A 25,089-nucleotide genomic window follows, 5' to 3' on the forward strand; every position below is an offset into this window, starting at 1 on the left:
CTAACCCAGAAAGTAAACTCCTTAACTCACAGTGTGGGGAGGAGAACCTTGAATTGCCAATGTTCATGTGGTATTCTTAGCTGAATATATTTCATAAATCAATATTTTATATATTAAGTTTTCATTAAGATCTGCAAATTCTGACCTACAATGTGGAAACAAAGACAAATCAATGTTGTTCCTCTATATATGTATGACAAGGTCAACTCTAGCCAACTGAATCAGAAATTAACCAGTAGTGGAACACTTTCAAGAGACCCCAAATTATAAAAACTACTGTTTACTCATACTACATATGTTATCATAGACTTAAATAAATTTAAATAATTTACCAAATCATTAAAATAAACATGTATTTTGCAATTTTAAATGGGATATATATTTATCTGGATGAGAAGAATGGCTAAGTTCTGCTTTTTTTCCAAGAGGAATAGCTCCAATGTTGGATGACAAATGATCTTGACATGTTAGAACAGAGGGTCAGCAAACTACAGTTCTAGGGCCAAACCTGGCCTATCTAGCCTGTGATCTGTTCTGTACATTTTTGTATTTAAAAATGGAAGAAAAAAAAAATCTTAGACCTTAAGTCTAACAAGTGGGCCAAGCTTTGGGCCACAGTTTACAGTCCCCAGGTGTAGAACAAAGGGCCAAGTCTTAGAAGTGAAATTTCATAGGGAGACATGTATAATCGAGTTCTTTGTGGTGCTAGTGGCAGTGGTTGTTATTGTTTTTAACGAATTGTATCTAGTATAGGAAGATATAATCATCCCCTTTGGATATAGTTTCACAGCTTAAGTGAAAAAAATCTAGTAGACTGCAAGCTCAATGAGTCAACAGTAGACTGCAGCCACAAGAGCTAAGGTCATCTTAGGCTAGGTAACATTAATAAAATAAGGGCAATGGCTGGCCAGTTAAACTTTGTCCTCATTGGACCACATCGAGAGTAATGTGTTGAGTTTTGGAAGCTACATTTTAGGAAAGAAATTGCTAATCCAGAGAGCATCCAAAGCAACTAGGACACTGAGGAACTGAAGGACAGACCAATATGAAAATCAGCAAAAAGAAGTGAGGATGTTTAGCCCAGAGAAGAAAAGTCTTTGCAAAGTCATGAGAGCTACCTTCAAAGCTATCTAAGAGCTGTCATATGGAAGAATAAAGAATTTACCTTGTTTAATAGGTCTCCCTATTAAACTCAAAGAGAGGGTCAACAGGTAGAAATGCAAAGGGGTAGATCTGGTTTGATAGAAAAATTTCCCCAAAATGAGAGACAGTCAAAAACAGAATCAGCTACTCTGGGAAGTAATGGGTTGTCCTCCATTGAAAGCATTCAAGTGGATTGCTGAATAATCATTTTAAGGTCAAGAATGTTGAAGTAGTAATTCATCTCCAGGTACAAGCTGAACTAGAGAACCAAACAAGTCTTTTAATTTTAATAAATTTCTAAAACAATTTCCTATTGAAATTCTTAAGGTTGTAATGAGCTATAGAAAAATTACCTAAAAAGAATGCTCTATAAAGTTTTTTGTGCCATAAATAATAAAATAAAAGCTATGATCAAGTTACATTGTTGTACTGGGAGAAAGAAGTGCCAAATGTCACTGTCAATTTGTACCTTCTGCACAAAATGGACAGAAGAACAATAAATTGAAACTCATTTACGTAAGTAGTAATTTGTTAAAAGCTTTACTAATAAATACGGCAGAGAAAAAGTTGTAATATGCTGCAACGATACACAATGGCCCGTATTTCTAAAAATAGCTTTAAAAATATCACATACAACTTGTCTATTTATGAATTATTTTAAAACAACATATTTACAAATGAGTCACCTACAGCTCTCAAAATCAGTGTTACACTATACCTTCTGATCTGGTTACAGTAGTTATTCAAACAGCATATTTTCAATCACAAAAATATTTTTTTTCAAATTATAATCAGTTATATCACAAGAAGCCCTTCATTATTTACTATGGAGGGGCCCCCTGAACTTGTTGAGTTGCCCTGTTTTCCAGAGATGAAACCCCTTTCCCCATCCCCCCCCAAGTCAGCTACAAGCCTGGCTCTGGCCAGTCTACCCAGACTGATAAACTGTGCAACTAGGACCCTTTCAAATAAGTAGAACATCTTCCCTCCATGGTCCTACTTTCCCACACCCTCCTTCTCCCTTCTCACTTCCAGTCCCCTACTGCTTTCTTCCTCCTCCAATGCCACTCCCATTTGGAAGGAGATTATCCTCCCATGAGACCTTCCCCTTTTGTTGTACTTCATAAATATTCAAGGCTCTGTCTGTAGGGTGGGCTCCTTGGTGTAAGGACTTCCCACTGAATGTGTCTTTCTCCTGTAATAAATCAAGTTCCTATCCATATCTTGGAGAGGCATGACTTTTGGTTAACACTATCTACTTTTAAAAATTATGGCTAACCATTTTTTTCAACCAATCTGGGAGTTCTAGTTTGTATTCCTACCTATTCTTTCCTCTTTGTGTCCCACTATGCAATTTATTCTTCCATGCAATATATTTGTAATCTTTCCCCCAATTATGAAATTAATAAACATTTTGGGGTAAGGACATTTTATAGTCAAGAGACGTATTAATTTTAAAAGGATGAGAAAAGGCTGAACTTATCTCATTATTTTACTGACTTACATACTGTGGAATCTTAGGCAATGAAGTAAAATTTTCTAGTAGAACAATAAAAGTATCAAAATTTGGAGCATGGTTTAAAACAGGGCTCTCCAACCTTAGGTTTTTATTGAAACAATAGACAATATATTTCAATTTGCCATTTTAGTGAGGGTTCTGTGGTAGCTCGGCTTCATTTAGCAAAGCATTTATGTAAATTTCTATGCTTGTAGGTAGGCTGCATAAATCAGTGCCTCATTTTGAACAGCTCTGGTCTAAAGGACACACTAATGTCCAAAATTTTATAATTTAAAAACATTCTTTTTTGTGTTTCCACAGAACTAAAATGTTTACAACAGTTCTGCTTTAGCTATGGGAAAAGGGTCTAACCCTCCCTGCTACCACCAATACCTACTACTGATCAACTTGACCATGATCAGCAAGAAAGAGGTTCTGGGAGTTAGCAGCAGCCCTGACACTACGTGGACTTCACTGAAATACAAAGTATTATTATAATTTAAAAAATAAAATACACCGTCATCTTAGAAAACAGACTCTTCCCAAAGAAAAAAGGATATCCATGATCTAAACAATTTAATTATAATTTAATTACATCATAAGTAACATAAGAACATACATTTATGCCATTTTGGTTACATAATCTAGGATTACCTCTTTTTTTATGATTTTTCTAGCCAATTACAGATTTCACCATTCATTATATTAGTAATTGGATAGCAAAACTCAAGAAAGACATAGAAACCATTTTAGCAGCTCCAAACTGCACATTTTCTCCAGGCCCCTTTACCTAAAAGACAGGAAATTCTTTAGGTCTGCCTTACATCTAAAAAATATTAAATCTTGGCAACTAAGAGTGGTTGAAGACAAAAATTTCTCTTCAAGAAAGAAATAAAAGTTCATTATTGAGAAAAATTCTGGGGTGAAAATACAAAAGGGTTTTTGTTTGTTTTTTAAATATCTACAGCCATGTAGTCTCCATAACCCTATGAAAACATCTACAAACTAAAAACCACATTTTCCTACCTATAGAAATATCTAGCACTGATTGACCAAGCCTCTCGATCAGCAATAGACTAGGAACAAGGCAGGCAGGAATTCATCCCCAGAAAGAACCACCCAATACAAATCTTTAACAAATTCAATTTTGGAAAATAAGCAGGAGGATCTGAGTAAGGCTTTTCCAATGAGAGGCATAATAAAAGATCCTTAACTAAGCTTATTAGAATTCGCTTTACATTGGCCTTTATGCTAATCTGTATTACTATATATATAACATTGGTTTCTATACAGATATATCTTCCCATCAAGAAATAACTTTTAAGAAAATTCTAATTTTCAAAAAAATGAGTACTTCACAACTTTCTACTTTTGTGAAAACTGAGGAGATGGTGATTTGAGTTGGGATCACTTCAAGCAGGATCTTTAATATGTTGGAAGTGTCCACAACTCTCTTAGGTTACTCCATTTTTCAAACGGCAGAGCCTTCAACATCCTTTAATCTTCCACAGATGGGGTGAAATTCCTAATAGTGTAAGTTTCCGGGGGCGGGGGGGGGGGGGGGGGGGGGGGGGGGGGGGGACTGAGCAGAGGGAGACAGATTGATTGAAAATAGTATCAGATGAAGCTCTATGTGGTGACAGTTGGAATTAAGGCATTTGCTTTGAAGTCTGAAATTTGCCTACATATCCTACTATTTATCAAGGAAAAATGAACAATAACCATCCTATTCCTGGATATAAATTTTCTTCCAAATCTCCTTGATTTATGACTCCAGCCTTGAGGCTGACCTCCCCTACACTTAACCCCACTCTCTCCAGGCTTGCAGATTCCTTGTCAAATATTTCCCCATCTTAAAAAGCTCTACCTATGAAGTATACAAACTTTCATATTGTAAGACTTAAACTATTTTACTACAACTCTATCTACATGCGTCCATTTTATGGTATCAACCAGGAAGTACAGAATCAGATAACCCCAAAGGCATAAAAGATACATCTCTTTGGCACTGAAGGAAATCTTCTCTATTTCACATTACAGTCTCATTAGAGGGTCATGCTCACATTGAATACAGCCAGTCACCAAACTCAATGCCAATTTTCTTCTAACAAATTGCTGGGTTAGGTCTCTCCATCTAAAATTGTACATGAGGAGCAAGCAGGTTTAAAGCAGAAGAAATGGTCATTGCTACACTGTTGTATAGGATTATTCTAGTTGAACTCCCTACTTCTACAGAAAAGAACTAAGTTCCAAGATCACACAATAAGTTGGAGGATCCTAACCCAGATTCTCTGATTCTAAATCCTGCATTTTCTACTATACTAGACTTCTCTGCTAGGGGTACCACATTACTTATCTAAGCGATTTAAGTTAAAAAGTAATCTCTCCATCCTCTCCTAAGGAGAGCATTTTGTATCTTCCTTACTGCTAATTTCATATAATACTCTATATAGTTATTTACCTCTGATTAGATTCTAAAGATTATACTATACTTTTCCTTGTGTTCCCCAGCATGATTTTACACTTGATAAATAAGCATTTATTAAGCATTTACTACAGATTGGGGCCAACAAAGACAAAAACGAATGTTTCTGTCTTTAAAGAGTTTAAATTTTGTGGAGGAGAATGTTACACATAAAATCAATATTTGTTAAATGAATGTTGAGGTACAACATAAGATTTTTCACTCATCTCTAATCATCTTTAGACCCCATAGTAAGAAATTGCCTGTGACTTCAATTATAAGATATTGCTATAAATTCCAGGCCAGATTACTGCTTCTTTTCAAAGCCTATGTCATATTGCTAAAATTTTAGTAAAATTAAGGAATAACTTTATGTAAATAAAATTTCATTCCCAAATGGTACAAAAAGCAGGGCTATGTCACGGATTTCTATTTAAACAATTTAGTACAATTACAGGATGAATTAATTAGGTACACCTCTCAGTTATATCAAATAAAAAAAGAATCATCCTCCTCTACACAAATGGCATGGTTTGATTACCTTGAACTAGGAAGAAACATAAGAAACTAAGCATGTTGGCCAACTATTTTCAGAGAGAGAGCAGCTAAGCATAAATTATACTAAAACCAAAATTATTTTTGGGGGGTAAATTTTCTCCAACATTTAGATCGATGGACCTCAATAATAAAAAATTATCTCTCTAACATCCTGTTCTGATGCCTCAGCACTATGTGGATGTAACTCTGGATTCTTAGCCTAAACAAGTCAAGTGCAAATTCTGACAGCACCTACCCACGCTGGAGAGGCTTCAAATATAGGGTGGCCCACCGCCAATTATTGTCCAAGCATTAACTTAGCTAAATTCAGAGAGACATAACTCATCAGGCTGGCTGACCAAAAGATGGGCTAACAAAATTTTCAGCCCCCAGCAATTCTTGAAGACTATCTGCTAAGTAAGGAAAGTATTCATATTGACAAAATTGCAGACATTCTAGGTATTGAAGTATACGCTAAAAAACCCCATGCAACAGGTTAATTCACTCAGGCATTTAAGAGTACATTTCTAATCAAAATCAAACATTCTACAGAGAGCAAGCTATGGTTATTTCATAGTGGAGGCAGTTGACTAGTAAAAGTTGTCAAAAAAAATTTTTCAGGGCAAATTAGATCTGGTATAGAACTTTAGGCTCTCAAATGACCCAAAATGGTTAAAAAGATTAAATATTTGTTTATTAATAGCTCACATATATTATCTTTTTAAGATTTACAAATTTGAATGAAATACTGGCCCAACTCAAGGTCATTCCTATAGCTTACTTCCATGTAGAAAGTTAGCCCTCTAACTGGAAGAAAATACAAGTCAAACTTATAACTCAAATTCACCTCTGCTTTGTGCACATTTGGTATTAAATACAGCTCCATCTCTCATCCACAACCTAGAACATCAGCACTTCACACAGTAATCAGAGATTAAATGGGCACTAGCCTAAGTTTCACCTGAGAACTCAGCTCTCTCAGAGCAAACCTAACAGATATATTTACTAACCATTGTTCTGATTCTCTAAGTTCTATCTCTGTATGTTAACCAAGAATAACAAAAAACAATGGATAATTAAACCTTAGCTATCTATGGTAACACCTTTGCAATGCTAAGAATTAATGTTATTCCTTTAGCTTTCACAGGAGACAGGTATTAGGGGGAAAAATGTTAAAGAATGACACTGGGAATATTACACAATGTCCTTTACATCAGGATTTAAGCTATTAAATTCCTTTTTGAATCCAAGACAAACAAGAGTTTATCCCTCCAAGTGAACATTTGTGCTCTATCAAATGATGAGAAATATGGAGTAAACAATAGTACAGTTAAGTAGATTTAAACTGTCTTAATGACCAGACCCTAAGAATTGTCATTAATAGGTTGATATCAACTTGGTCTCTAAGAAGGTCTCTAATAGAGTAACCTAGGGATCTGCTTAGACCCTGTGTTGCTCAACATATGATAAATTTTTAGCTAAAAGGAACTTCAGATATAATGTAGTCCAATTCTCTCATTTTACAGACCAGTAAAATGAGGCCCAGAGAATGACTGAATTGTCAAAGGTCAGTTACATAGATATGTGGGAGAGATGGGATTCAAATTCAAAGTCTCTACTTTCTAAATACGGCACTCTTTCCACTACACCACATTATCTTTTTTCATTTTTATCCATAAACCTTGGACAACGATATAGATGGCAAAAATTAAATTTGCTGAAGAGACCAAAATAGAATCTATGACTAATACATCAGATGAGAAACTGTCAACAAAGGACCAAATTTAATACAGTGCAATTTAACGGGGATAAATATGAAGTCTTCCACTTAGGGTCAAAGAATCAACTTTAAAAATACAAGATGAAAGAGATGTGGAAAGACAGCAGTTCATCCAAAAAAAATAATCTGAGAGTTTTAAAGGGCTGAAGGCTCTGAGTAAATAATGTGATGTGGTAGCCAAAAATGCTAATGAGAATTTAGGGAGCATTAAGAGAGGAATAGTCCACAGTAAGTAAGAACCCAGCTTCTGGACTAAGAATTCACTATTTCACAAAAACTGCTGGGAAAATTGGAAAATGGTAGGGCAGAAACTGGGCATGGACCAATATCTTACACCATATACCAAAATAAAGTCAAAATGGGTTCATGATTTAGGAATAAAGGCTGATACTATAAGCAATTTGGGAGAACAAGGAATAATCTACCTGTCAGATTTATGGGAAAGGGAAGAATTCATGACCCAACAAGAGCTAGAGAACATTACAAAATGCAAAATGGATAATTTTAATTATGTTAAATTGAAAAGTTTTGTATAAACAAAGACAATGCAACAAAGATTAGGAAGGAAGCATAAAACTGGGAGAAAATCTTTACAACCAGTGTCTCTGATAAAGGCTTCATATCTAAAATATACAGGGAACTGAGCCAAATTGATAAGAAAACAAGTCATTCCCCAATTGAGAAATGGTCAAAGGATATGAACAGGCAGTTTTCAGAAGAAGAAATGAAAGATTATCTATAAGCATATGAAAAAATTCTCTAAGTCACTACTGATTAGAGAAATGCAAATCAAACAACTCTTAAGTACCACATCTCTCCTGTCACATTAGCTAAAATAACAAAACAGGAAAATGATAAATGCTGGAGAGGATATAGGAAAATTGGAACACTGTTAAATTGCTGGTGGAATTGTGAACTGATCCAGCCATTCTGAAGAGCAATTTGGAACTATACCCAAAGGTGTATAAAAATGTGTATACCCTTTGACCCAGCAATACCACTTCTAGGGCTGTATCCCAAAGAGATTACACAAGGGGGAAAAGGACCCGTATGTACAAAAATATTTATATAGCGGCTCTTTTTGTGGTAGCAAAGAATTGGAAAACAAGGGGATGCCCATCAACTGGGGAATGGCTAAACAAGCTGTGGTATATGAAGGTAATGGAATAGTATTGTGCTATAAGAAATGGGAAAGATACAGACTTCATAATAACATGGAAAGACCTACATGATATGACGCTGAGTGAGAGGAGCAGAACCAGGAGAACATTGTACACACAGACATACTGATGACTAACTTTGATAGACTTGGCTCTTCTCAGCAACACAAGGCTCAAAGACAGCTCCAAAGGACTCATGATGGAAAGAGCTATCTACATCCAGAGAAAGAACTATGGAGTCTGAATGCAGATTGAGGCAAACTATCTGCTCTCTTTTTCTTTCTTTTTTTTTCTTCTCTCTTGTCTTTTTTGGTTTTGTTTCTTCTTTCCCATGATTTACTCCATTGATCATGGTTCTTCTTTACGATGTGACTATTGTGTAAATAATTTTAATGTGAAGGTATACGTAAAACATATGTCAGATTCCATGCCGTCTTGGGGGGAGAGGGGAGGTGAAGAAAATTTGGAACTCAAAAACTTGTGGAACTGAGGGTTGTAAACTAAAAATTTAAAAAAAAAAAATCAAAAAAAATTTTTAAAAATGAAATTCAGAGCTAAATTCAATATTCAGCTGAGGAAAGTAATTCATCTCAAGTTCTTATTCTATTTCTCTGCTCCCTTTCACTGATTTTTTTCTGTATTCCCAAAACTTAGCACAGTGCCTGGCACATAGTAGACGTTTAATAAATACAACTAAAAAAATCATATCATCTGATCTTTACAACACCTCTGAGAAGTAGATGCCACTATTACTCCCATTTTATAGATAAGGAAATAGAGGCAGACAGAGATTGACTTGCCCAGAGTCAAGTAGCTAGTATTGAACTCAGGTGGTCTTCCTTACTCTAGATCCAACTCTATCCCCACTGGGTCTAGTCACTCTAGTCACTCAGATAAAGTCACTGCTAAAGGAATCAGCCCTCCCCCCTCCAAAAAAAGATTTAATGTACAAACAGGAACAGTGTTTTAAATTAACCACAACACAAATCTACGTCCAAAAGTTTTTAAGGACGGATAGCAAAGAAATTAGATATTTAGGGTAAAGATTCACACACCTCTACAAACTAGAATCCAAGAGAATTACAGAGAACAAGAAAGAGATTCCCATCTTGTCAGGAAGAAGAGGAAGTATTCTAGGACCTCTTCTGTCTTCCCCCCAACCCTAAAAAAGGCAGTTGTCATTAACAGGAACAAGAACAATAGCTCCGTGTGATTCCTTCACAAACATTCTCTCGTTTGTTCCTCACAACTCTGGGAAGTAGTTGTTATTATTATCCCCATTTTACAGATGAGGAAACTGAGGCAAACAGAGGCTAAACGACTTGATCACAGTGCTACTAAGGGGATAAGGCCACATTTGAACTCTGGTCTTCCCAAATCCAGGCCTGCTATTCCACCACTGCAGAACAGCTCAGAAAGTCTATCAAACCTAGTGGGGAGGTTAAAAACCACTTAAACTAAAAGAAGACATAACTTCGAGAAATGTTCCCAATGAATTAGTTCTACTCAGGCTTAATAATAGAAGCAGAATTAGATTCAGCTCTTAGGGCCACTAGTTTCATACATGAATATGACAAGGGATCTATTAATATGTCAAAATGGGTAACTCCCAAAATAGAAACCTCCATTAAGGCAAATTGCAACCCTTCTATGACTTCTTATGAAAGTCCTAGAGCTGGATATACAGGCCAATATATGTCATAAAGGACTTAAACCAAGGTTTTCTTGATTCCAACCCCAGCATTCTAACTACTATTTCATATTGCCTCTAATATAATAGTTTGATATGAGGAAGAAAATGTATTTAACTGATTGCATCTCTTTAAACTTATAAATTAATATTTATTTTTAATTGTTTTAATGAAAAATCACAGCTAAATGGGAGAACATGCTCAATTTGTCTCTTTCATTTAATCATGCCTAAAGAAAGCCTGGTGACAGTATAATCCTAACTGGAGATGCAGTCCCTAAAATGAAATAAACAGCTTCCTAAGCATTGGCCTTGCAAACTCAGATGACAAAACACGATCACTTGCTACGATGAAATGAGCATCAAACACAAGCAGCATGGCCACAACGCAAATGTAGTTTCCCTGTTTCCTTTAGCAGAAGAAGCATTATTTTGGGGGGAGTGGAGGGGGGAGATATTTAACCCCTACTCTAACTTTGTCATAAGTCATTCCCCTAGAATACTAGCTTTATTTATTTTGATCACATCTTGGGACTGATTTTCTAAAAGGTGTGGGCTTATCTTTTTTATTTCTTATAATCCATACAGAATGAGAGAAAAGACCTACCAATAACTTGGGGAAAAAAAGAAAAAACAACACATCTTTTTGTAAAAGGCCATGCCTCTTTATAGAGAACATTTACGGATATCAGATTCTGATCATTCCATTTGGTTCTTCATAACATGTAAACACTTTGCTACATCCTGGCAAGAAATTCAACAGTCAAAAGTTGTTTTTCCAATGATAATTTATATAAATGATACAACTAATTTCTAGGCTACTAAAACTCAATTGAAAGCTCCAGTGATGGGTGAGCTCCAATTTAAAACAGAAAGCTAACTAGTAGTAACATTTTTAAAGGAGTACCAATAAAAATGTAATGACTGCTATTCTCAAGAAAAATGTTACCAAAATTCAATGTTAACACTTCCTGCACTCTTGTATACCAGCCTAGATAAACATCTAGATGAGCTTTTAGCTCCTGAAATAACAATATATGCTACTCCTTAAAAATTTTAAATTTTAAAGAAATAAGAATTCATAGAAAGACAATCCCTAACATTTCTCAATCCCAGACAGAAAATAACTTATGTACACTATAAGAGGATTTGTAGAACCATAGGGCTTATAATACCTAACTGTTTTGTACTTACTAATGACAACTTTTCCGTTATTTATCAATTATGCCAAGAAGAGTGATATATAATAACTCTATAAACATATCACAAAATTTGCTATGGAAAAATTCTAGCTGTCCCTAAATGTTAGGTCATTTCAACTCATTTCAAAGTGAAGTGAAATACATTTACAAATAAGTTAAAAGGAATTAAAAACTAAATTTCTAAGATTTAAAATAAAACCTCAATGACTAAATTACAATAAATTATTTATAATATTAAGGAAACAAACTAGATGATCGATCTCTACAGCTTCATCTTCCTAAGCATGTCATCTTTTCCTTTACACCACTGTCAAGCCTAGAATAGTCTACGAAATACATATACAAAATTTCCTACACTTCGCTCCTTTATCAGTAGGTTGTGAATCAATTCAGAAAAGAACTGCCTCACATAGGGGTGACTAAAAAAAACCCAACAGCCTTCCAAATTGAATATTTTTAAAGCAAAAATCCATTAAGCCTGTAGCCATTACACCTACATTCTGTGGCACATGCCATTTAGTGATTTTAAATTTGGTATAACTTAACCTGTCCACCAAAACAAAATCTATTATAACCAAATAGCTATTGAAACAGTAACCGAACTAAGGACAATGAATCAAAGCACATTTTTTAAAATCTCTAAATATTCATAAAAATATGAATCAAAACCAAAGTGATGTTAGTATTCTCAATACACAAAAAACTGGGTTGCCAAAAGTAAATTTCAAAGTCATAAGGTTTGCTGATTATTCTCATTATGACCGTGAAATCTTTGACAAATAAAAATTAAGATGAAAGATATTTGTAGTAGTTGTGCAGGGGGTTATTCTGTAATCAATGTTTACATGATTACAATATACATTTTTTTACATTGTTAAATAGGAAGATCTATTATTCAATTGTATACGATAACATCAGGTTCTTGAAATTCTTGTTTGAGACTGCAGAAGAAAAATTATTATTAACACCCCAACACCTGGAAGACTTACCATTTTATCTAGATGTTCAATGGATCTATAAATCTCCCCCTGGGATTCATCATAGTAACTGTAACGGAACCTTTGACCTTGAAACAAATATTATGTACAAAATAAAATAGGGAAAATTAGAAGCTAAAAAAGCAAATGTTTACCAAAATAAGTTCAGTCCTCATGGAAGGCAAAGCATAGATGCTTAAGCCTCTGTGAGTCATTCCCATGAGCCCTTAGTAAGCCAAAAAAGGTGAATTTGGTATTGTAATAAAGAAATTATAATCATCACAGCATTTTTAACGTTAAAAGGTATTCCAAATTGTAAAATAGTAAAGTTACCAGCAAAATAAAAGATTAAAAAAGAAACACAAAACAGCTTAAAAAGTTAGAAGCATGGTTAAGTATAGTTGGTCAGTGAAGAAGACATTTACAATTCTTGCAATAATGAAAATTAGGTACACAAAATATTCTTTAGAGCAATTCAGTGGAAACAAACAACCTGAATCTGACAAGCCACAGAAAGCTTAGATTTTGGAGCAAAGATTAATCTCCATTATAAGAAATCTATGGAGGTCAGAGATATACAGGTGGCTCATGCCTGTGGTTTTCCCAACCTAAAAATACAAGTGTTTGTCCTTTGTTCAAAATTTTTCTTTTTGAGAAAGGTCAATATAGGTTCCTTAATTGAAGAATAAATGAGTTGCAAGAAAGAGTAATTCTAATAAATAGTGCACTCCTCTTGACTTATATTTCAATAACAGTATCCAGGTAGAAGTACAACTTTTATACAGTCATTTTCCAAAAATAGACAAACAGAAAGAGCCAAAGGGGCAAAAAGAAAAAAAAAAAGAAACCTGCTTAAAAGAACTGGGCAACAAAGGACATGCTGATACAATTTTGTCCTCACCATTCTTTGCTACAGGGATAACCACAACACACTGTGGATCGTGATTCTTAAGACTAGTACATATTACACAGGTACCTGCACAATTTTTTACAGTCTGACAATCTGGATTAAATTAGTGATTAAAGAGGTGGTTTAATCTTTAAAGATGCATTATATTTAGCATATTATTCAATTTCTAAAACCAGATAATAGATTTAGAGTTGGAAGAAACAAAGCTTTTCATTTTACAATAGGGAAAAAAAGACAACTAGTAAGGTTAAATGATTCTTGATAAAGATTACTCTATAGCAGAGCTGTGCACATAGGCCTGATGAATTTAAGTTCTACCCTAGAGCAATGTTTTATATATGAGCCTTCATCCTATCATCTCATGGAAGATGGTAGGTCTTCACAACTCTATTATTAAAGATAAAGCTGGCTATCTCTCAAATCTTCTCACCTACTAGGATGATTCACTTCAAAATAAGGGGCAGTTAAAAAATCTTCGCATCATTTTCAAGATTGTCTCTTAAAGGAAAAACTAAATATGGATAGACAGTACCAACTCATTTATCCTGTGGCAGAGAGGAGCTGTACACGAGTAAAAATTTACGGATTGCCAAAGTTTTTCATTTTAATCACCTTTGACAAAAATTTAAGATGCACAACTCACTTTTCTGCCTGCTTAGAATATACAAAATATCACCTAAAATATTCTTGATAACTCAGGATCAACTATTTACTACCAGATAATACAACTGCCAACTCCAAGGGAACTGAGGTTTTGTAAAGCTATTTTTAATATTGCTGTGCTTTTATACCAGAAGTACTGTCCCTTGTGGCTGCTTCCTATTTGTGGCCAGTGTGAACTTCTAATCTGCTGCCTTAAAGGCAAGTTTCTGGCTTGAATTGAATTCTGGCTTGATTCTCCCTCTCCTATGGAGTAAAGTACATAAAATTTATGGTAGCTATTTGCCATGAAGAAAAATATTCTGCTTATTTCCAGGACTGCAGTTATGTTCCAGATGTTAGTGATTGTCAAAGTCTGCATGATCAGTGAAATGTTACTGTACTTCAAAATAGCTTTCATCTGGTGTGGACCATTTAAAAATAATTTTAAGAACTCTGTTTGCAAGAAAAATACACACTAAAACATAATATCAAGAGAAACCTTGATTTTAAATTGGGATACAATGTTACAAGCTGAGTCATAATAAAAAATACATAGGATAAATTGAAGCAAATGGTTGATATACCCTTTGACCCATTATTAGCATTCCCACATATAGAGCTAATTCCCACTAAAGAGCTAAGGAGGATGTACCTAACTTAGTTCAATTCAAGAAATATTCATTAGGTGCTTACTGCGTGGAAGGTATTATAAGAGGCACCAGTGTTAGAAAGAAAAAAGAAAACAAGAGGTCTTGCCTTAAAAGAGCTTACATTCCTATCTTAGCTGATAAGTACCTAAATATTAATTAAATACAGAAATTATATCACTTTATATGATTCAGAAATACTTAGGGCTTTTATTCTCAGAGTAATCTTAACTGACTTAACACTGCTACCATCTTGACATGTATATTAAAATCTCAGTGAAAAGAGGCCATGGAATAATGTGGGGTTTTTATTTCTTAAAAAAATAAAAAGGAGTTATTAACCAGATTAATTACACCTGGAAGTCTTAGTATCTAGCATAATATCTCGTACATAAGTATACCCTCAAATATTTTTTGTTGTTGACTTAAAGGGGGGGAAAAAACCCTGTGATTTCAAATGTGTCTTAACTACCAATATATTTTGAGTCACAATATTTAACATTTTCAACATTAAAATCAGTTTCTGCAGCTGCCCACTTTCCTGGACAAGTGAACTTGTGCACTTTTATAAGTATGAAAAAAGCATACTACACATCACATAGTAAGAGAAAATTACTTACCTGAAACTTATCCTTTCAGAAGGTACACTGGGAAAATGGATTCTTTGAGCCCCTGTTTCAACTCCAAGTATGAGCTTTCTAGCTTTAAGAGCCATTGACACTGCCCCCTAGAAGCAGTACAAGCTTTGGAACTCCCCTAGTGAGTGTAAGTCAGTAGTTTCTTCAGGTGCCTTCCCTCAGTTCTTTTCAAATTCAAAAGATGAGAGGAAAAATAACCCAAGAAAAAATCCTGTAAAGCAGAAACCTTACTCTTTGAGGAAAGGAGGGTAGCTCATTTGTGAATCCATTCCAGAGCACGCTTTCTGAGAAAAAGAAATACAGGTAAGTAATTTTCCCATCTCCAAAGGTGACTGGTGATTAATGAGTGGATTCACAGAGTGTGGAGAATAAGCTCCAGGGATGTCTATTTAACACACAACAATCAACTAATGAGGACAAACAAAACAATGAATGGCACAAGTACCAACACTACTTTTAAGAATCTGGAAACAACAACTAAAAACAGTACCTCAACATAAACAGTATTTCAGACAAAAAAAAGGAACAATGAATTTGACAAGCTGAACCCTCAAAAACCCAGGCAATAAGAAAATTTTACAGAAATGTTCATTCATTGTTCTCTCTGATTAAACTCAGGATTATACATTTGCATTTTTTAATCACTGTACCCCTTTAGATCTGCAAAATGCTTTACAATCGCCTTTTTAAACAAATAAAATCCTCACAACAACCCTGTGAGGTAGGTTATTAGCCCATTCTACCCTAAACATAAGGGCCTAGTCTGGGGTAAATATAGGGTCTCATTATTAAAAGGAAACTTTATTTCAGGAAGAAAGTGCTAACAAACTGGCATTAACCAGAGAAATCATGTTTCTAAGCAACGCATTTTCATTCCTTGATTCTAGGAACTACAAAATGAAATAAAAGCACAAAGCTTCTTACCAATATCTGATATATGTTAATTCAGTATGCTAAAATATCTGAGAAAACTACAAACCTGTATGCCCTGGTGACATACACTTTAGGTAGTAGCTAACATCTAAACTGCTAAAATATATTTGTAAAATAAAATGGGAGATACACAGGAAGACTAGCAAAAGTTACCAATCTTCTAAAAAAGGAAAAAGGAATGTAGATGGGAAATGATTCTCCAGCATTTCTGAAGCTGATAAAATAGGATAAATATTGATGCAAATTCCACAAATATGTCAAAGAGTGCAATTATGCACAGAGCAGAATACATTTGTTAAAAAAAAAAAATATCACAAAAGCCCAAACTCAACAGTTTCATAGATAAAAATACAAAATCATTGGGTGAAGAGAAAAAGCAAAACTTTATTTAAACTTTAACAAAATATAGTATGATGCATTGCACTTTTACCTAAGAAAATTATCCCCAATGATCTAGATTTTAAATTATCACTAAGACAGTTAATAGTAATAACAAGTGGCAATTATTCACTCAAAAAGGAAATTTCTATCATATTATCAGACTCAGGCAAACCAGTTTTATTTAATAACGTTTTCAGGTAACTACAAATAAGTTGCCAATGAGTACAAATTGGGAAATCTATAAAGTAATTGGGTTTAGAGCTACAAATGCTCTCCCTAAAAGATCATTCAATCCAACCCCTTCATTTTACAGATAAAGAAACTGAAGCACAGGAAGTGACCGCTCAAATTCACACAGCTATAAGTGGTAGAGTCAAAATCTGAACCCGAATTCTCTGACTCCAAAACCTGGGATCCTTCAGCTATATCACATTAGACTGGAGGTAGGGGAAAAAGGAAGTAGAAAGAACTGTTAGGAGGATATTACTATAGTCTGGGAGAGGCAATAATGGCCTGAACTAAGAGGGTAGCAATGCAGATAGTAGTGAGATACCTCTATGAAAGGAAAGATAGAAGATATGAGGTGTAGAACAAGGGTGATGTCAAAGAAAACTCTTAAGACTCTAAGTATGAATGATTGGGTAAATAGTAGCATCATTTATTCAGATACTCTAGTAGGGAAAAGACAGAGATTTGGGGGCAAAGATAAATCAGAGCCAAATATGCCTAAACAAGTGGTAATCTTTTTTTCCCTACTGAATGATGTAAGTTGAAACAAATACATCAGAGCCAAATTGACTATTTTTCTCATTTTAATTATCTTTAGGGAAAGTAAAAAGCTAATTCTACAAAAGGCAAAGACATATAATAGTAAGTATTTGAATGGAAAAAAAGCATGGGAACAAATGAAAGTTTTTTAGGGAAAGTTGGTTCCAATCATATATTTCATGAAAAATGAGGATGCCAACAGGATACCATGGAATAAAAGGAAAATTCTATATCACCATTAAAATCAAACCAAATAAAATTATATCCTTTATTGAACTGCTGAATCCTAGGGAATAATCATAGAGAATACATTTGACAAATGCTTAAAAACTAGAGCCTTTCCCACAGCAAAAGTCAAATACTGGCAATTCTCTTGTGTTAGCCTTTGTTCCATTTTCTGATGCTAGTGGGGAGGCAAGTGAGAGGCATAAGATAGTGTTCTTATTCCTACATGAACAAGTATTCCATCATTCTGGCTATTTTGATGATTTCTGAGACCAATAAAGGTAGAGATAAAGAAGCCAATATATGGAGAATACAGATTAAAGAACAGGATGTATGATAGGAATATTTAGGCTCATGTTCCTGTCTCCATTTTATCATCATCCCAGAAAAGAGTAGGATGCCAACTTAAAAAAAAATCTATTTTTTCTATTAATGCAAAGGCTTAAAAAGCAGATAAACTAATATGGAGGGAGAATTCTACAGTTTTTCAAAGTGAAACATACTAAAAAAAATATGTCATCCTTACACTATTCAGATTAGAACAGAAATTTCATTCATATTAAATGATGAATCCACTGGACAAAATTATTCTAATTAAAGTGCAAGAGCCTCATTCTATCAAGCAATTTACATTCATTCAGAAGCTATGGGTACTACGAGCAAAAATATAGATGAGAATTATTATTGCTAACATCTATATAACATTTTAAACTCTTGTAAAGTGATTTACTCAGATTATTTCTTCTGATTAAACTATCATCAATTCACTATGAAGTTACCAAATATAAACAAGTAGCTGTGGCACAGTCACAAGAACTCTGAATTTTAAGTCAAAGGACTCAGGTTCAAATCCCAGATCCACTACTTACAATTGGTGTATCTTTGGTAAAGTAATTTAACCTCACTGGGCCTCAGTATCTTCATTTACAAAATGAGAGAAACAGATAAAATATTCTCTAAGGTCTGCAAGAGATCTAAAGCTTACGATCCCATTTTCTATTACTTTTAGCAGAATAAGACAACTTATTTCAAGTGCTTCAAGATGATATAAAATAATCTTTTTAAAGCAGACTTTCCTAACTAGGAGAATTCAGGGATCTGATTGGCTTACTAAACAGGATCATACCTGAAAAAGAGATAAAATTTTCAAAGGTACATAACATTGAGCATATTCAGGAAAGCTAAATTTCTAGGATCCTCACAATAGCACAATTACCCTGTTGTTATGCATAATGAATTTGAGGAACTCAGATACTTCTGCACAAATAAAGATTATGATTAGGGTCCCATGGCTAGTGCCTACTATGACTTAAAAATTAGGCAATAAAAGTCACCTAATAATCTTACTCTAATGTAAGAGTATAATTGTAGCAGAAATAATGTTTAATTACTTAAGAATCCAAGAAGAAATCTGATGTAACAACTTGTTGGCAAGACTAATATACCTGACTATACTACATATAACATATACTTAATAAATATTTACTGATGATGATGATACTAAGAGGTGGATAAGGAGAACTTGAGTTTTCTTTCACCCATTAGACATTTTAAACATCTATCTCTGGCTCTCTCTAGAAAATGATTGTCCTACTATCTCAACAAGAAATGTTTTCTCCCTCCTCTGATGTCCCGTAGCACTGAGCTTATATTTCTTTTTATAACTTTTTTTTAACAGTCTAGCTCTTATTAATCATTTTTAAGTCCTATCTCCTTTAGTAGGCAGTCAATTGAGAACAGGAGTTGAAGAGACTTCTGAGTGCTTTTCTCATGACAAACATTCAGTTATGTGCTGAATGAATTCCAATAAATTTTGTATGAAAATTTTCTTTTATTGTTTAAATATTAAAGTTTTTAGTTAATAAGAACGGAGAATTCTGAACCACAACAAAATTCATTTTTTCTTTATGAACAATACTGATTTGAATTTTTTGCTAGAATATATGAATTTCCAACAGCTTATCTTCTGCTAGCTAAACCCCTCTCCACCCCAAAATTTTGAAGAAGGCAACCTGAAGGCTTTTCTCAGAGCAAAATCCTTAATGACAACCTTAATAAAAGAAATCCTTGCTCCTGATGTAATATAAATGACATAAGATTAAAGATCTGTGATTTTTCCCCCATTAAAATCAATATAGAATGGCAAAATGCTTTAGAATCCTTTTAAACTCCTGAAGTACTAGAATTTTTTTCTCCATTGAGGAAACCAAGATTCTACAGAAGTAGGAAATAAAAAGGTGGCCATCAGGATCATGTATCCTATCATCAACAGTCACTTGCCTTAAGGATCCACAGGGATGGATCAAGAGAAAAGTTAAAGTAGTTTATGGATACAGTTTAGATTTTTGCAAATTTAAGAATGATAACTCTTCATCATGAGGAACTGAAAATCCAAGAATCTCTAATTTCTAAAGAACAAAGGAACTCAGAAAACAAAAGCAAAAAGACAAAGATAAGCATTCAAAGGTTATTAAAGTGCAAGGGTAAGCCTCAGTACCAATAAAATTTCACAATATAGCATTTTTTCTCTAGGAATGATGCTGTACATATTTGAGGATGAACTATGAGAGAATCTCAGATCTCATCAAAAACAAAAGCTGTTCTTTGAAGTTTTAACCTAAGATATGAATTCCAAATAACATCTTCAAATACATAAAGAATAATTTCTTCTAATATCAGACCAAGAAGCAAATACAATTTGATTTTGAATGACAATGCATGTTGACGAAAAATAGCAACACATCTTGAAAATTGTAGGCGACTTCGTTTTTCTAACATACGAGAAAAATGGGCAATAAATAGAAGAGCTCAGCATTCAGGAAACAATGACTTGCTATGTCTTAAAGAGATGTTCTAAAAGGTACCCAAAAATGTGCTAAGAAATTGTAAGATAGGTGATAATAACAATGGGTCTAACAGTAAAAATTGCTCTTAAAAAGGTATATTTAAATGGAAAGTTCTGAGAGATGCTTCCTTTTTTCTCTGTGATCCATCTCGTTCAAGAGTCTTCACTTTTCAGGTCTCATTAATAGAACAGAAGATAGTTTGAATAGAAGACAATTTCAATATCCACAAAATTCCAATCTGTGATGTAGATCTCTAAAGTAAAGGTAATGCTGGACAAAAATCAAGCATTAGAAAAGGATAAAAGGGGGGAAAAAAAGGAAAAGCACTAGTGAAGCACAAAAGGATCTTCTATGGTTCTTGGTGGCACCATCACCAAGAAATTCTCCCTTCAGACTCTACAAGGGACCTTCTGCCTGGGGAGGGCCTAGTGGATCTAAATCCTGAGAGGTCTTGTTGATATATCCATATAGGCAGAGACCCTCACAGTGTGAATCCATTTATACCAGTCGCCTTTGGAAATGTGTTCATCAACCCACTACTACTAATCATTCAAAGATAACCAAGTAACTTTTAAAATTATCACTATTAGGTAATACTAAGACTTTCAAGAGAAAATTATAAAGAACTGAAAATAGAAGCTTAACATGACAGGATACCTTTCGTTACAAATGCATACTATCTAACATGATATGATAATATAAAGTCTACAACTTACCCCAATGGCAGAAATCAGAAGAAACCACAAAGAGATTACTAGGATCCGCTAGATATTTACTGAAGAGTTTTCCGAATTCCTGTTCTTTTGACTCACTCAGAGCTCCAACCAATACAGGAATAATGGTAAACTCATCCTTATGGCTTAAAGGAAACAGGGGAGGCAGATGGTCACATTTAATGAATTCAACAATAATAATTTTTCAAATATGTTCATATTAAATAAAGAGACCATTCAAAGTACTGAATTGGTAATAACAGTTAACATAATATTAGTACCCTGAATTTATAAAAGCTATAAACTGAATATTTTAAAAGGCAACCAAAAAAAAAGGGGTGAGAAATCATGGACAGAATATTATGTAACCACTGAACGTAACTTATAAAGTGTGTGTATGTAAACGTGTACATATATACTGATGCATGTAATGCTATATATATATATATATATATATATATATATATATATATTAAATACTACATCTTTAGAAATTCTAAAGTACAGATGAATACTCGCAAAGGCAAAAATATACAGTGCACATTTGATTGGACCTGCAGAGACTCAAGTCCTTTCCCATCATCTACCTAAGCTGCAATCTCCCAACAAAAACTTCCAGGATCTGATCTGCCTTACTGGATCTTTAGGGTCCTTCCCCATCTCATCCACCTCACTAGACTCCATAACATACGATCTCACTCAATCCTCTGAAACCAAAGAGTAAAACCAGATTAAAAAAAAATAACCACAGATCACTCATAAAATTCACCATCTGCACTTCTGCACCTGCACCAGTGAGGAGTATGAACAAGTTACAGGAGTTTCATTGACAGTGTTGGGTAAATGTAGAGTTTGAGGAAGTGAATGCCAATTTGTAGTGATAGGACAAAGGAAATGCAAAAAACTCAACTATATCTCACCTACCCCATCTAAAATGTAAGCAAATTCATAATCAAGTATCATGGAATCATAGAATCTTATAGCTGGAAGGGACTTTAGGGGTGATCTAACCTACCACTCCATGGAGAAATCAACTTTATAATATCTCTAACAGCTTCAACCTTTCCAGTGACAAGTGAGTCACTAACTTAGAAGACAATCCATTCCATTTCTGGAGAGCAATAAATAAGAGAACACTGTTCCTTACTATAAACAAAATCTGATTCCCTGAACCTTCTAACTATTGATCCATGTCATGTCCTCTGGAGCTACACAGAATAAAGCTAATCTTTTCTTCCACATGAAACTTTATCAAATATGTGAAGACAGCTATCCTATCTCATCCAAGTGTTACCTTCTCCAGGCTAAACACCTCCAGTTCCTTTTAATCACTGTTCATATGACAAGGTTTGAGGTCTCCTTAACACTAAGATTTCTCTCTTTCCAGACACAGTCCAGTTTTTCCATGTCTCTAATAAAAAGTGGCAACAAGAAATGAACAAGAACTCTAAACTTACTTGGTCTGGCCAAGGCAGAGCATAGTGGAACTATTTATACTTTCCAGGTACTATAGTCCTATTAATGTAACCCAAAACTACATTAGTTATTTTGCCAGGAAATCCAAACTCTTGATTCATATTACACTTAGAGTAAACAAAAACCCCCAAATCTTTCTTATATGAATTGCTGTCAAGTTAAATCTTTCCCTATCCACCCCCACCACATACTATACTTGTTCAGTTGATCTGGGGAACCTAATTATAGGTCTATTTATCCCTATATATAGCTCCATATGCTAAATACAACCTAACATTGCAATCTGACAAGATCGTTTTGAATTTTAATTCTATCATCTAATACATTAACTATTCCTCCCAAGTTTATGAAATTCATAAATTTGATAAGGTTGTCTTCAAGATCTTAAAAGTCACTGATAAAAATACTGATAAAAAATAGAGACACAGCTGAGGACAGAGTCCTGCAGCAAATCCCTAGAGCCCATTCTTCCAGGGTGACATCAATTCACTGGGCAAAATCTGAGCAGAACTGTGCAACCAGCTTTGAATATAGCTAACTGTATCTGCCTATATAACACCTTTGGTCACAAAGGTATCATGACAGCTTGCCAAATTCCTTTTTAAAAAAATCCATAAATGTACAGGTTTCACAGCACCTAAAACTTTATGTCTTGCCCATAATATATACTTAACGAAGTTAATTTGGCATTACTTAATCTTAATGAACCTATAATGACTGCTAGTAATCACAATTTCTCTTTCTAAATGTACACAAATCATGAGTTTTCATATTCTGGTCCAGAATTTTATCAAGAATCACCATTAGACTCCAGTAGTTTCAGGCAATTATTCTGAAAACTGAAACAAGTTCTATGACCTTCTCTAGTCTCCTAGGACACGCTGAAGGTCTGAGTTTATTTAAAAAAAAAAAAGCTTTAGTAATCATATTTTCAAGTTCTTTCAGCACACTACTATATAAATTTATCAGTCAGGTGCCAAGGATTCCTAAGGCACCAACTTTAAAGTCATAGAGAGGAGGATACCAACCACATCATTCTGGTGGTTCAGAAGGGCTTAATACATATAGAAGCCCTATCAGGAACAAATTTTGTCCACCAAAAATGTCACCTTAGCCTCATCTGCCTTCAGGGTTCACATTAGCTTCTCACTCAGATCTTTTCTATGCTTCTGGTCATTCTAATTTGTCTTAGGTATCAGCCAACTTCCATAATATTGAAACAATAATTCCTTTTTGTCCCCTCTGGAAGTCAAAATGTTGTTTACACTACTCCCCTGCCACAGTACATGTGGACACCTGTTTGATCTTCATCATAACCAGTGCGGCCCAACTGTAGGCAATCCCTTCATTGGGCACAACTGCTGCCAGGGCTTGTCCAGAATATACTGGGCCCTGCAAATCCTGAAGGCCCAAAGAGTTCCAAAGCCCTCATTTTCTTAAGCCTTAGCATTCCTCTGGAGAACACAATAGTTTGGCCCAAGAGACTTCAGCCCATTTAAAACAGGTAAGTTTTATCTCCTCACCTCTCCTGGGTCTTAATTACTTTCAAGTCATGTGAATGATGGTAATTCTTGAGAAAGAAAACAACCAATTTAAGAGTTGAGTAATTCTGCTTTCTGTCATGTGAGAGGAAATATGGCATAGATGGAAAGAAAAAAGGGCCTGGCATCAGAAAAACTGAGTTGAAGTAATCTTACCAGCTACTCAACTTTTAGAAGCCCTGGTCTCTTTGTCTGTAAAATGAAGATCCATACCTAATTTTACTATCACGCAGTTATGAAAACCAAGTGAAATGACGCATGGGAAAGCACACTGTAATCAACAGAACTCCATACAGTATTATTCTTAGAGAAAGGCAACTTAGTATAACAGAGAGAAAACAGGACTTGGGAGTCAAAAGACCTGGGTTCAAGGCTTGACTCTACAACCACCTAGTTATGTAACTTACTCTCTAAATCTCAACTGCCTCATCTGTAAAATGGGGAAATCGATACTTGCAGTACCTATATTGTAAGTAAACAACCAAGGACTCCTCACTTAACTTTATGTAACCTACCCCAAGTAAGGGGGGCTATCCCTTCCTTATTCCTCTTCTTGCTAGGATATAAACACACCCTTAAAATCTGTGAAACTTCTGCTTATTTAGCACTTTAGCCTTTCTAATATTCTTTAGGATTTGTTCTTAGTTAAGCAACCTTCATCCCATCTTTTACACAAGGTCTTTAAAACAGCATGTTAGAGAGCTCTCTTTGCAGGCATTATCAACCTTCTTCAGTATTTTCTCTTTTCTTTATCTTCAAAGTCTTCCATAATTATACAACCAGAATGCCTTTAACAGCTTCTTTGTACTTGTATGTTATCACTTCTTCTATAATCTGAAGCTACAGTAACATGCTGTTTATACTCTAAGCATTTTGAATGTTACTTTTCTCAAGTTTAGCACACATCTGAGCATTTTC

The 25,089-nt window shown here is 34.5% G+C and overlaps 1 protein-coding gene across 1 annotated transcript in view; it reads right to left on the reverse strand.

Annotated features, from left to right (window-relative positions):
• The window catches only part of MEMO1 (mediator of cell motility 1), a 121,354-nt gene that overhangs the window by 5,942 nt on the left and 90,323 nt on the right, over positions 1-25,089 (reverse strand). Inside the window, exons 6-7 of the mRNA XM_036751559.1 lie at positions 21,158-21,300; positions 12,464-12,540 (exon numbers count right to left, since the gene is read on the reverse strand). Of these exons, the coding sequence (XP_036607454.1) occupies positions 12,464-12,540; positions 21,158-21,300 (220 nt within the window). The remainder of the gene's footprint in view (positions 1-12,463; positions 12,541-21,157; positions 21,301-25,089) is intronic.

The sequence above is a fragment of the Trichosurus vulpecula genome, chromosome 3 (assembly GCF_011100635.1).
Source record: "Trichosurus vulpecula isolate mTriVul1 chromosome 3, mTriVul1.pri, whole genome shotgun sequence".
Taxonomy (NCBI): Eukaryota; Metazoa; Chordata; class Mammalia; order Diprotodontia; family Phalangeridae; genus Trichosurus; species Trichosurus vulpecula.